General features: G+C 41.2%; 1 protein-coding gene across 5 annotated transcripts in view; it reads left to right on the forward strand.

Annotated features, from left to right (window-relative positions):
- The window catches only part of ARHGAP26 (Rho GTPase activating protein 26), a 419,918-nt gene that overhangs the window by 256,404 nt on the left and 150,421 nt on the right, over window positions 1–13,093 (forward strand). For all 5 annotated transcript variants that reach the window (XM_029942151.1, XM_029942152.1, XM_029942153.1 and 2 more), the window contains exons 15-17: window positions 1,261–1,348; window positions 2,972–3,030; window positions 4,541–4,646. In XM_029942151.1, the coding sequence (XP_029798011.1) occupies window positions 1,261–1,348; window positions 2,972–3,030; window positions 4,541–4,646 (253 nt within the window). The remainder of the gene's footprint in view (window positions 1–1,260; window positions 1,349–2,971; window positions 3,031–4,540; window positions 4,647–13,093) is intronic.

A 13,093-nucleotide genomic window follows, 5' to 3' on the forward strand; every position in this document is an offset into this window, starting at 1 on the left:
GTGAAGCCCTTCATACTCCCCAGCCTCTGCCTCTTACTTTATTTGCCTGTGTGCTGCCCAGGAAGACTAACTGTAAGAGTGATCCCTCCCTTGATAAAACATGCTGCTTTGAAATACACACATTTATTTATTCGTTGACCCAAGAGGAGACAAGAAATAATAAGGATCTGTTGTAATTATCGTGGTCCCCATTATACTTCTTGGCTTCCGGCAATTAAAAAAATCACCTATAAAAGTGATGAATAGGGCACCTGAGTGACTCAATTGGCTAAGCGTCAGACTTCAGTTCAGGTCATGATCTCACAGTTTTGGGGTTCAAGCCCTGCCTCGGGCTCTATGCTGACAGTCTGGAGCCTGCTTTGGACTCTGTGTCTCCTTCTTTCTCTGCCCCTCCCCTACTCATGATTCTCTCCCTCTCCCTCTCCCTCTCCCTCTCCCTCTCCCCCTCTCTTCCTCTCTCTCTCTCTCTCTCTCTCTCTCTCTCTCTCTCTCTGTCTCTGTCTCTGTCTCTGTCTCTGTGTCTCTCTCAAAAATAAATAAATGTTAAAAATTTTTAAAAAGGTAATGGAATAAAGTCATAGTTTTGTAAATAAAAAAAAATAGTTTTGCTGCTTTAAACCAACCACTATTTTAATTTTCGAGTATTTCCTTATGGCCTGTGTTCGTATAAGTTTCTCACAAACTTTTAAATCTTGGTTTTTTTGTTTGATGTTTAATGATAACTTAGGCATTTTCTCTATTGCTACATGTTTAGCATTATCATGTAAATGCAACATAATATTCCATCAGGGTGATATGCTAAAATTAATCATTCTTCTATCATTGAACATTTAGGTTCTCTCCTTTAAATTTTTTTTCTGCTGTTGAAAAGCATTAGTGTGTATTGAACATTTCTTGGGTATGTAACTTTTGTCTTGCTGTATCTTATTTCCTGAGGCCAGATTGTCAGAAGTAGGATTACGGCTTCAAAGGGTATAAACATTTTTATGACTCGATACATATTGCCAAATTGCTTTTCAAAACTTGAATTTTATCTTTTCTGCCTCCAGAAGTTTATGAGAGGATTGTTTCAGTGCATTTTTGCTGTCAATAGATATTTTGGATTTTTAACTATATTCTTAACCCACCGAAAAATAGGTGTCATTTTTGTTTTAATTTGGTTTTCTTTGGTTAATAGGGAGGCTGGATCCTTTTAGTATTATGTTTGGTTTTAGCTGTATTTTCTGCTCCTCTTTACACGTTGTCTTTTCTTCTTTTTAGACCCCAAAACTGCTTCTGAGACAGAGACCGATATCTGTGCCGAATGGGAGATAAAGACGATCACTAGTGCTTTGAAGACCTACCTAAGGTAGGGGCTTTCCACTTGCAGGGCAGGATGCCAGCTTGTTCTCATGCAGTCAGGAAGAACGCAGTTTTATTTTCAGCCTCCAGAGAGCTGTTGGGTGGGAGTTTGAGATGTGGAAACAGCTCATGTGTAGGTGCAATTAGCTCGGCTGGTCACCCCAATTGTAAGTCCTCCGTACTTGACAGGGTGCCATTGAGTGATTCAAGAAGCTTCTCTTTTTATGAGAAGCTACTATGATAATCAGCCTCCAACAGAACCTAAAATATGGTCTTTCCTGAAATCCCTGCATCCTCTGTTAAGAAAAGGAGGAACTGAGTATCTCACTGTGTTGACAGTGTGATCACATGCCATGTGTATTTTGGTGGTTTTGTGTCTCACACAGACTGGCTATGTTGCTGACATTGGTCATTAAATATGAGGACTTAACAGACATCCTTTTTGACTCCTCTTATGTTGGAAAACATTAATTTATTGAAGAGATTCTTTCTCTTATAGCAATATATGTCATATTATAACTCCTATTTTTTGCCCCCCTTGCTTGGTTATTAAGAGAATGGTGCTTCTTGCTGACTCCATGTCAGTTTCATGAAGTGACCAAAACTTACACTGAACGTCAAAGCTAGGGGAAGGTCCAGTTTTCAACAAAGAGGAAAATGACACTCATGAATTACAAAAGCATTTGTTCACATGTTGTGAAGGTTCCCTTGGCTCAAAACCAAGGAAGAAAGCGCCAGGAAAGGAATTAGTGATGGAGGTGTCATTGGCTATTGAGGAATTGCTGGAAGGATCTTGAAATCACGAGTAAGGTGTAATGCTAGGATGATCAAGAGTCAAGTAAGGGGATCCAATGACAGTAAAATAAAATATGAGCCAAGCATAATTTATAGTCTGTTGAGACTCTTATTATTTGGACTGTCAGAAAGAAAGCTGAAGTTTACAGTTTAACATGCTCATTAAACATAGTCGCTAAACATTCATACCGCAAATATTACCATTGTGGTTTACACAAAACCGTATTGCAGAGGTTTGTATTAGCACTTGTGCATGTTGATACTGATTTGCTAATAAACAGTAAGTCTAAAACATTTTAAAAAATAGATAGAATTTGATTATATCCTGCCTAATGTTAGGGGTTCTAGCCCTTTGGCATTCTGGAGAAACACTCGGTAGTGAATTGGTCACAAAAACACAGAAGTGTCTCATAGTGCACTTTTCCAGATGAACTGATTGTAATAACAAGTTGCTGGGAAGACCAGAGTTTAAGCACAGGTAATTGGAAATGTTTAGTTCGTTGCCTCTTTCTCTGACACATCTTAAGAAGCTCTTGTCAATGGGTGAGTCACTGAGTAAAGAGGAAATCTCTTGGTTTGTGCCAGACTTTCACATTAGCACTTAGCTAGCTGTAACTAGGAAACATAGTCGCATCCATTCTCTTCAAAAGAAAGAGAATGAAAATGTCACAAGAAATCCTAGGACCCTTTCAAAAGGGAAACTCCATTGGACTAAGTTGAGTTGCTCTTGTATCCCTTGATCTTTGTCTCTATACGGTCGGTTAGCATCTAAGCGATGATTTGTAGAGTATGATTGTTTTTATGAAGCTGACTGGTATATATCCTTTTATCCCAGAATGCTTCCAGGACCACTCATGATGTACCAGTTTCAAAGAAGTTTCATCAAAGCTGCAAGTAGGTTTTCTTTTTGTCAATGTTTTAAGGGGAAAGGGATAGATTTTTCTATCTCAAAGAACAGTCAGTATCCTAAAATAAATACTTCCCACGCTTTGTATTTTGTGTGTAAACTACCAATGTACGTGCTTATGAGGTGGACACAAAATAGAGAAACTCAACTGAGATTGTCAAGGGTCTTGCTACCATGTTGAATTTACAGTTGAGAGAAACCTCAGAAGTGTGTTTTGGGGTTGGGGGGAAGAGAGAAAAGCAAATCTGGCTTTCTAATTTTGATTATTGGAGTTCTAACTCCTTGGGTTGTTTCCCAGCCCTTGAGTAGCATTTTGCAGAATGAATCAGACTTCGCACATTACCTAAATTGAGCATTGGAAGTGTTTCCTTGAATATGACACCATTTATATAACTTCCCAGTCCTCTTTCCATCATGGCTTCCATTTAGAGCTTATGATCATTCTTCAGCTGTATCATCCAGGTCCCTTGCGTCATATTACTGGTATTAAAATACATAGGGATTAGGTGCAAGCTACCCTAAGTATACTGGAATCTGTCTACGTAGGGCAGGCCTCCTACAGGAGGGGCAGTAAGGTTCTCTCTCAGATTTAAATCTGGCAGGAGTCTCCACAGTGTTATTATTTCTATAGCTTCTGTGCCTTTCTCTGCTTCCTTTAAGCCTTCAGAGTCTCCTTACTTTGGTAGCCCCTACTGGCCTAATTTAGGAATACTTAATGCTCTGATGGTTTCATCTTCTCAAGTTGTCCCCTTAAAAGAGGGAGGAGAAAGATTTGAGAGAAAGCTGGGAGTGAAGATCGTGTTGATGTGATTTCTTTCTCAGAGAAATTCCAAACCCATAGCAGCCATTCTCTAATGAAATCTCACATCAGTCCTATAAATAGGTGTGGTGGGGACTACCAGTCTGTCTCCCAGAGGAATGAAGCCACTTACCCAAATTCAGCCAAGCCATGGCAGGCCATGATTGAGATTACAGGCTGGCAGAGAGATTTACATATTTTACCAGCCATTTCTTCTAGCAGGCAGTTTGGCTGTCCTGCATGACTTGGGCATAACCAGACATTACCTTTGATTCGTTGGATGCTGCCTTGAGGTGCTGTTTTGATATTTGAGACCCTTGTAATGCTGTTCCTGTGCAATTTGTTTATCATTTGACAAGTGCATAAAGTTCCTTCCTTCCTTGAAATGAAGCCCTCATTCTAGGAAGCCAGCTGCTCCCAAGTTTCTGCATGCTCTGAGTGTGCAGTTGACTGGCCCCATTTCATCCTGTCATCATTTTGGTTTGAAGTCTTTGACGGTCATTTTTTTAAATGAACTGTTAGAGAAAGCATCATTAAAAACACTTCTGGTTCTAGTCATGAGTACATAGAATGGGATCTTAAGCCTTGGAGCAATCCTTGGTCTCTTAGGGCCCAACCTTTGATTTCCTTTGATTTTGTCTTGTAATCTCATTTGGCTGTGACTCTGATCAAATATTATCTCCTCCTTTCCTTTGCAGAGCTGGAGAACCAGGAGTCTCGAGTCTCTGAAATCCACAGCCTCATTCATCGGCTCCCAGAGAAAAATAGGCAGATGTTACAGCTGCTCATGAACCACTTGGCAAAGTAGGTTTGAGACTGAACGCTGTCCTTTGATCCCCCCTAGAAAGTTTACGTCTTAGCACTAAGGCTGGTCTCAATGCTGCTTACGTTTCCCTCTCCCACTATTGCATGAGGTATGTCGGAGGCTTAGGAAACAAATGTGTGAAATGTTAACTGCAGTGGATACCAGCCCCAAATGCCAGGTGACCTTTGCAGAGAGACCGGGGAAGTGTCTATGATATCAGGCCACCAGGCGAAGTTTTCAGGGGGCTTTTGCTGTTGTGATGCTCAAGGGCAAACAGGAATATGTCATCTGTGATAATCAGGTCACAAGCAGAGTTTTCACGATTTATATGTCCTTGTGATGATCAAAGACAAATAGGAGTATGTTGTGGGTTTACAGACCTGGGATTTGGAGTAAAGAGGCCTGGGTTCTGGAGTTGACTGTTTTTAACAAGCTACTTAATAAGCCCTGGACAAGTCACAGAACCTCTCCTTGCCTTAGTTTCTTCATCTATCAGATGAATGGGTGGTAAACTCCCATTTATCTACAATATCATTGATTTAAAAAGTAACATGTATTAAAGCCTAGGGAATAAAGGAATTTGGCAAATGCCCACTTGTCCTCTGAGATAATCAAAGCATTCTGTGAGGGACCTGATTTTCCTGCTAAGAATATTTACTCTTGGAATGGTTTTGAATTTGTATATTTGCTACTGCTGGACCCTTTTAGGAACGGCCTTTCTGACTTCCCATGCTGTTTCAGTGACTACATGTGTGTATGGTCTAACCTTCCGTTGACTTTGATGAATGCTCTTGGAGACTAGAGTATTAAAAACGACAGAATGTAACAACTGTCTTAAACCATTAAGTCCTACGTTCTCCTAAACTGATTGGCATGCTCTATACGTTTGGCCCTTTCCCACACTTCCTTCATGCCATTAAGTCATTTCTTTGGAATAAGTTGATAGTGAACTGTGGAAGAGTAGGATGGTTTGTTTTCATATTTCTACCAAGTGCTTGATCCTACCTTTTGGAGAGAGAGTATATGTGTTACCATAATGGTTTCCACAGATCTTACTTAAGAAGAAACAAGAGTGTTTAGCATGTTGGTCAGAAGCAATTAGACAGCGACCAAGATTGCTTTATTATTGATCACATGTTTTTCTTGTCCTGCCATATTGGAACTGTATGTTCAGAAATAAGCATAGCAGAGAACATGCAAGCTTACAAGGAGAATGCCCAAAAAATGTCAAAGATTCTGATGAAGTGTGGTTAAAATAATGGGAATGGGGCTTTCTAAAGTAACTCCACGTGCTCGGAGATGACGGTTTAATGCTTATTCCTGACAAGCCCTTCAGGCATTTGTTGAATGGAAAAGCCGGTTTAGATCTTAATTGCAAAACTGAGCACTCTTGAAAGGCCTTTCATGAAGCAGGAAGTTCCGGATACGTGCTCCAACCAAGTATGTGTGGGGGTCCTGGTGGCTGCTGGATCGCCACTAGGTTCCAAGCCTCCTGGGAGCCACTGGAGGAGGCGGCTTAGCAACCTGCTGAAAGCCGTGGGCTTTTCAGGCTGTGCAGTTGCGATGAGCGCTTCAGTGGACTGAGTAGGACTGAGAGGAAGGGGTGACCCAGCAGAGCCAGTACTGGATTTGCCCATTTTCAAAGCGCCCTGAGGACTGAGCCTGTTTACCTCTTACAGGGCGGTTTGCTTTCTCCCTCTAGTCCAACTCAGCACTCCCAACCCCACTAAATTTAGTTCATCTTTGTCCCTGACCTAACGAGGAATACAACTGGAATACGGAAGTGACAGTGTGGCCTTGACTTTTTGCCTTCTAATAAATTTAAACCAAGTCTGTTGCTCGAGTTATAGTATAGCATTGATGAAGCATTATGTTTTGTCTTTGATACTTCACAATGATTTTCTTTGGTTCGATGAGGTTATGTTGGTTTTCTTTGTTCATTTAAAAGAAGTGTACATAGAGACTATACAGTGAGTCAGAGCTGATGTTATAAGACACAGACTCAAGTTCTTAACAGACCGTGTTCTTGGTCTCAGAAGATGGGAATTTAAAGTGTCGTGGAGGAGATGAATATAATTGAGCGTTGCTGAGTCCAGTGAGGAGTATTTATTTAGTTCTGAAAAAATGCTTTGGCACCCAGAGGAGTTCTCAGATTCCACTGAAATGCCGTATGCTCATTTACAGCACTGTCCTATTTTAAAATTGACCAGGAAAGGCAAGTTAACTTGGGATAAGGGGTTTGTCTGTCTGATTCCAGTTTTCTCAGTTTCAGACTGACCCTCAGATGCGCCTCATCTGTTGTTCCTCTGGTCCACTTACTTAACAGTCAACTTCCTTCCTAAGTTTGGTTTCACGGCTAGATCTGCTGCAAAAACCTGTGTTCACTTCTCTCCTTACCTACTGTGTTTGCCCTGTGCCTCTCTCAAGTCCAATTCAAAGGGAAGACATTTTGTATTGTGTATTTTTTTAGTGCTTTTTTGAAATACTTTCCAAAATTGATTTATCTTAGCTGTGGATGGAGAATTAAGACATTTTATATTTAATCCCAAGTAGAAATGCGTCCAGAGGGGAAAAATGTCTTAGAGGAGGATATGATTACAAACTCAAAAGCCTTCAAGCAAATGAGTACCAGGGAGCATCCAAATCGTGGAGCTCTTGGGTTGGTTTCAGACCTCAGAGGGAACATAAAAATTATAGGCAACTATGCACATATTTTTGTTGTTCCAGTTTAAATCTGCTATGATAATTAGGAGTTTTCTTTTTGGATCCTGGAATCTAGTATACAATCTGGAGTCATGTGTCTAGTCATTTGCCCTCAAGACACAGTTAGACTCAGCTGAGGTGTTTGTTTACATGTGATACTGGGGGACCACACCCCCACTCAGTTGAACTCTGGGAATCTGCATGTATTGTTCATTATCTAGGTAATTATGATGCAGACAGTCTTTTGAGAACCATTGGCCTAGCGAGTGAGTCACATACAGGGGCTTTCTAGGAGAGAGAAATGGCATTGAGTGGAATGGATTGGGATTAGGAAGGTAGGAGACATAGGACAGGGTCACCTGGGTGGTTCAGTTGGTTAAGTACCCAATTTCCACTTAGGGCATGATCTCACAGTCAGTGAGTTCGAGCCCTGCATCAGGCTCTGTGCTGATAGCTTGGAGCCTGCTTCGGATTCTATGTCTCCCTCTATCTCTGACCCTTCCCCCTCATATGCATGCTTGCTTGCTCGCTCTCTCTCTGCCTCATTAATAAAATAAACACTAAAAAAAATTTTTTTTGAAGAAATAGGACAAAGAAGCTCCAAGAAGTTCACAAGGAGATTTTCATAATGAAATTACTTTTTTAAAAATCCAGTTTTGATTTCCCGTATCCTTACACTGATACTGCATTACATTGAGTTTTAGCAGATGACTTTGTTTTAAAATATTGCATAAAGCATATTTAATAATAGAGAACTAAGCTAGCTTTTGGACCTGGTGGAAATTGATTCAACCCTTTAAGCCTCAGTTTTTTAAGTTCCCTTCTAATCATGTGATTCTGTGTCTTCACCAGGTAGAAGGGATGGAAAAGAGAAAAAAAATCCTGCTATAATAGTTGTACAGGAAATAGGAGTAGAAGAATAATAAAGACAAATTTCATGGTAGTTTCCTAACGTTTATATATTATGATGACTCCAAGTATGTTGTATATCCCCACACATACCATTCATAGTGGCTCATCATCATTTTATTACAGTGTTTATGCTGCATTGGGAGGATTTCAAAGGACTCTCTGTACGTCAGGAGTGGCTGTTAAAAATACCTTTTCACAGCTGGTTTTCCCAAAACAATTACTGAGAAATCCATCTCAGTCTCTCCTTTTTTGAAGCAACTATTCCTTTGTTGCTAGGATGTTATCAAAAGGGCAGAGCCATTTTCTTGCTCCTCCAAAGAGGTATTGTATCATATAGGATGCTCTGGGATGTAAGAAAGAAAACCCAGTTCAAAATGGCTTCAACAGTAAGGGAATCTGTTTCTCATTACACAAAATCAGTCCTAAGGGTTGGTTAATTTCTTGGCTCATGAAGTACTGAGGTATTCCTATGGTCTTGCTCTTAGCTAGCCTTGTTGTGTTGACTAGGTCAGAGTCATAAGATGTTGTGTTGCATCCTTGCACATCTGTGGTAGTTCAAAAGCAGAAAAAGCATTACTTATTCTTTGCTTCTTTTTTTTAGAGCTATGACGGTATTTTTCCCAGAAGTTCTCCAGACTTCCCATCATATCTCATTGGTTTGAAGCAATCTCCAATAAGGAGAATGGGGTCACCATGATTATTTTGTACCAAACAGGACTTACCTGGGCTATGTGTGGGAGGCCTGGATATCAGTATAAAAGCAGAGCTCTGAATATTGCCTACTGTAAAAAAGTCTTGATAAATAACATTTGCGGTGCCTGGGTGGCTCAGTCAGTTGAGTGTCTGACTCTTGATTTTGACTTGGGTTATGATCCCAGAGTTGTAGGATCAGGCCCTGAGTTGGGCACCATGCTGGATGTGGAGCCTGCTTGGCATATTTTCTCTTCCTCTTACTCCCCCTTCTGTCCCTCTCCTCTGCTCACTGTCTCTAAAATAAATTAAGAAAAAAACAAAACACTTACCAAAGACCATTAAATCTATTGAATGATCTTCACATGGTGTGCTAACTCGATTTACACATATGGGACATATAGGCCAATTTGGGAGGGGAGATTAATACATCTGCAGAGTGGCCACACATAGACTAAAATTCTAAGATATGGGGGGTGGAAGGTGAGAGAGAGAAATGAGGAGGGCAAAATCAACTTTAGTCTCGTCATTTGCGGATTTCTATTGTTCTGGTCATTACCCAATTGTCTGATGTATATTTGATATATTACTTGTTGTGGCTTTGATAAAAGTGACAAAATTCTGTAGATTGCAGAAATCATGAAAGAATATTGTGGGGTAAATGCTTGGCATACAGTGAGACCTTAGCAAAATAGGTAGGGTCCATTGCCACAAGTTATCAAGGGCTAAGCATCTAGTGGCTTGGCTGTTTTCACCTTCCTTGTGACTGGACTATGAGTCCTTCCAGGCATTCCTGCAAATCAAGAAGAATGTATTCGTATTTCCTTAATGATCTAGAAGCAGAGTGAATTGGGTTCATGGACAAATGCCTGTGGTTACACAGAAAGTCATTGTTAGGCCTTGGCACCAAGGAGGATGGACCATAATGGTTTAGCATTCTTTGAAGTTCTTTAAGAAAGGGTTAGAATTAAAAGGAAGTGGGCGTGGGCACTTGGCATTAACATATATCTTATAGATACTCTAATACTCCTTCCTCCTCCATCCCAAGTCTAAAAGATAAGATTGAGTTTAGTGAGGAGCTGTTGAACATGTGAGAAGAGCTAGTTATTTTCTGATCAATACTCCAAACAAAATAGCTGTGGAATTTTACAAAGCACACTTAAAAAAAATAGTACTTTTGAGATGATGACTTTCTAAGATGGAAAGGTCCTGTGAGCCTCTCTGGCACTCTTCCCTCGGCCATACACACTGGCTCCTAAACCTTTCTTCTCTCTAGTAACCACTGACCACCCGCTGCTGCCAGTACAGACTTGCTTGGCTGTTGATTGGTGGTGTGATACCCCCATGGAGCCACGTTGACCACATTCTCCAGTCCCATTTGGCTTCTCTCACACCGAATCCTACCCTGAACAGATAGTTCTGGTGATTTTAACCCTTTTCTATCCTTAAATCTGTCCACCACCACGCCCTCTCTCTCTTGACCAAGCTGGCATCATCTCTTTCTCAGGATGCTCACAAAGGCCTCCTCACACCTTGTCTGGTACAGAATGCATACATTGCAGCTGGGGAACTTGGACCATTACTGATCTCAACCTGTGATTCCCTTGCTTAAAAAACTTCAAAGGAAGTTTTTCCATTGCTCTGAAGATAAAACTCTGGGTAGGGCCTCCAAGGCCTTGGCCGCATTGGATTCTTTCACACTTATTGGCCCCATCTTGTGTCTCTCATGATCACCACTGCATCCCTACTGCATGGCGCACGTAGACATTCATGCATATTTGTTGGATAGAGGCATGAAGAGTCTCTCGACCATTTCTCAAACATTTTTTTCCCAGCTCCCTCTTTTCGTGCCTCTTGGAGTTCATTTTCCTGTCTGGAATGGTCCCTTTCCAGCCTCTGCCTGCCAAAGTCTGCCTCACTCTTTAATCTGAGCTCAAATGCTATTGACTACAAAAATCAGTCATGCCTCAAGTGCCCTCTCGCTTTCCTCAACTGCCATAGTCTTTGCCCATTTCTCCCTTCTAGCCTGGATCACATTGTACTGAGTGTCTAGTGTCTATCTTCTCACTCCTACTAGGTCGTGAGCTGCCAAGGGGCTAGGCTTCCTTTATCTTTTGTTTTTTTACCTAGAGGTGGCAAGCAAGGGCCTACAGCCAGGGCAGCCTATACTTGTGTTCTTTTTGGTATTGTGGTTTCACACATTGCTGTTCTTAAAATTTGGACAGGTTTCCAACATTTTTAAGTGGGGTGATTTTACTTGAAAGAATTTAGATCTCTTTGCTCACAATTGGCTGCAAGTGGGTAGAGGCCACGCCCTAACCTCCTGGACATGCCTTCTTCAGTACACCAAGTCTAGATGGCTCTGTTGTCCCTTGTGCCCCCTACCTGCCTGGCCATGGGGTAGGCATTTGGATTTAGCCCCTGGCCTGCCTATTAACTAATCCTGAAAGGGAGGCTTGATATTGGACGATCACATAAATAAATGAACAAGCAGAAATGGGCTGGGAGAATTATTTCCCTTACCAGCCCTGTTTTTCTCCTGAACTATTATTTCTCATACATGGGAGGTCCCTGGAAGAAGTGGAAAGAAGTGCTTCCACGCCTGTTGATGTGTATGGGCTGGGGGGAGATGGAGAGAATGTATTTTTTTTTAAGACTAAGAATGGGATTCTCAAAGGACCTTCTCTAGCTATTTTTGGCAGAGTCGAAGGAAAATTTATTTAAAGGGACACTGCAAAGAGGACAACCACATACTTGAAAGCAAACAGGCAACTTAGCACTTTAAATTAATGGAAGTATAGGAGAAAAATCAGAACTCAATCCTTACTCAGCCAGCTTCCCTTCCTTTCAATTCAAAAGATTTCTCTGTTCTGTGACCTTCCAGCCTTTCGGGTTAGGACAAGGAAAGATACAAGTTTAGTTGAAATTTTTGCTCTAAAAAAAAGTCAACAAAATTTCTGAATTCAAGGAACTCAGTCTTTCACCTCCTAAGAAACGCCCCTTCTGCAAGGGGAAATGGTTGGCTTCAAGCTGTTATTGCCCAGCAGTCTTGGAGTGCCTTTGATTTGGGTCTGCTGTGTGTTGTTCCACTTGTGTTGGGGTAATTTTTTCAATGACTTTCCTGTTCTTTGATGCACCTCTTCCTCTTCTGAGCCCAGAGTCAGCCATGGGGTTCCCTCTCATATGCCAGGAAGAGCAAAGAGAGAAGGATGCTTTTTTTCCCCTTTCTTAGGGGATGTTCCCATTTATTATGGGGTATTATAAAAGTGAGGATATTAACTAACAAGAACATGACTTGGTTTCTTCTTTGCCATCTTTTAGCAGAGCCAGGTGTCTTTTTTTTTTCTTTCTTTTATTTCCTTTCCTTTTTTTGTCTCTCTCACTTCAGAATTTGAGTCATCTTTCCTTTATTCTTGATGCTAGATGCATCAAGATGCATTTAGCTAGATGCTAAAGTTTTATGTCTTTGGTTTATCTTTTCAAGAAATCAGGTCTTGGTTCCCTTGATCTTTTCTCTTGTCTTTTTAGTCCCCCTTTTGTTGATATCTGCTCCGCGGAGCCAGACTTCTGCATTTGCCCCAGAATTGGTTCCATTAAATTCTCTTTGGGGCTGAACAGCAGTGATTGATTCTCATGGTTTGGCACGCTGATGCCCTCTCCTGTTGCGTCCTCTTTGCATCCATTGGTGACCATTATCTGCAATACTTTTTCTCTACACTGACTGGTTTCTTTTTTTTTTTTCCATAATATTTTATTGTCAAATTGTTTTCCATTACAACACCCAGTGCTCTTCCTCATAAGTGCCCTCCACCATCACCTGGTTTCTTAACCAGTTCTTCACAACGGTCATGGCTGAAACTTGGCAGCTGCCGCGAGGCAGTCCAAGTTCATCAGTGAGAGCACAGTAACTAAGAGGCCATTTCTGGACACACATTACCCAGTCTTGCTCTTGTCCCTTCTGTAACCTTGTGTGAATTATTTCTCTGTGCCCAAGTTTCCTCCCCTGAAAACAGAGATTGAATAATAGTATCAGGAGCTTTTAAATTAGTGCATCAGATCATCTTGGCTTCGCCTGTGTGTACCTCAGCCCCCAGAGCAATAACCAGTCATGTAGGCTGTACCGTACTTCGTGCAGGCACAG

Source organism: Suricata suricatta, chromosome 6 (assembly GCF_006229205.1).
Source record: "Suricata suricatta isolate VVHF042 chromosome 6, meerkat_22Aug2017_6uvM2_HiC, whole genome shotgun sequence".
Classification (NCBI taxonomy): Eukaryota; Metazoa; Chordata; class Mammalia; order Carnivora; family Herpestidae; genus Suricata; species Suricata suricatta.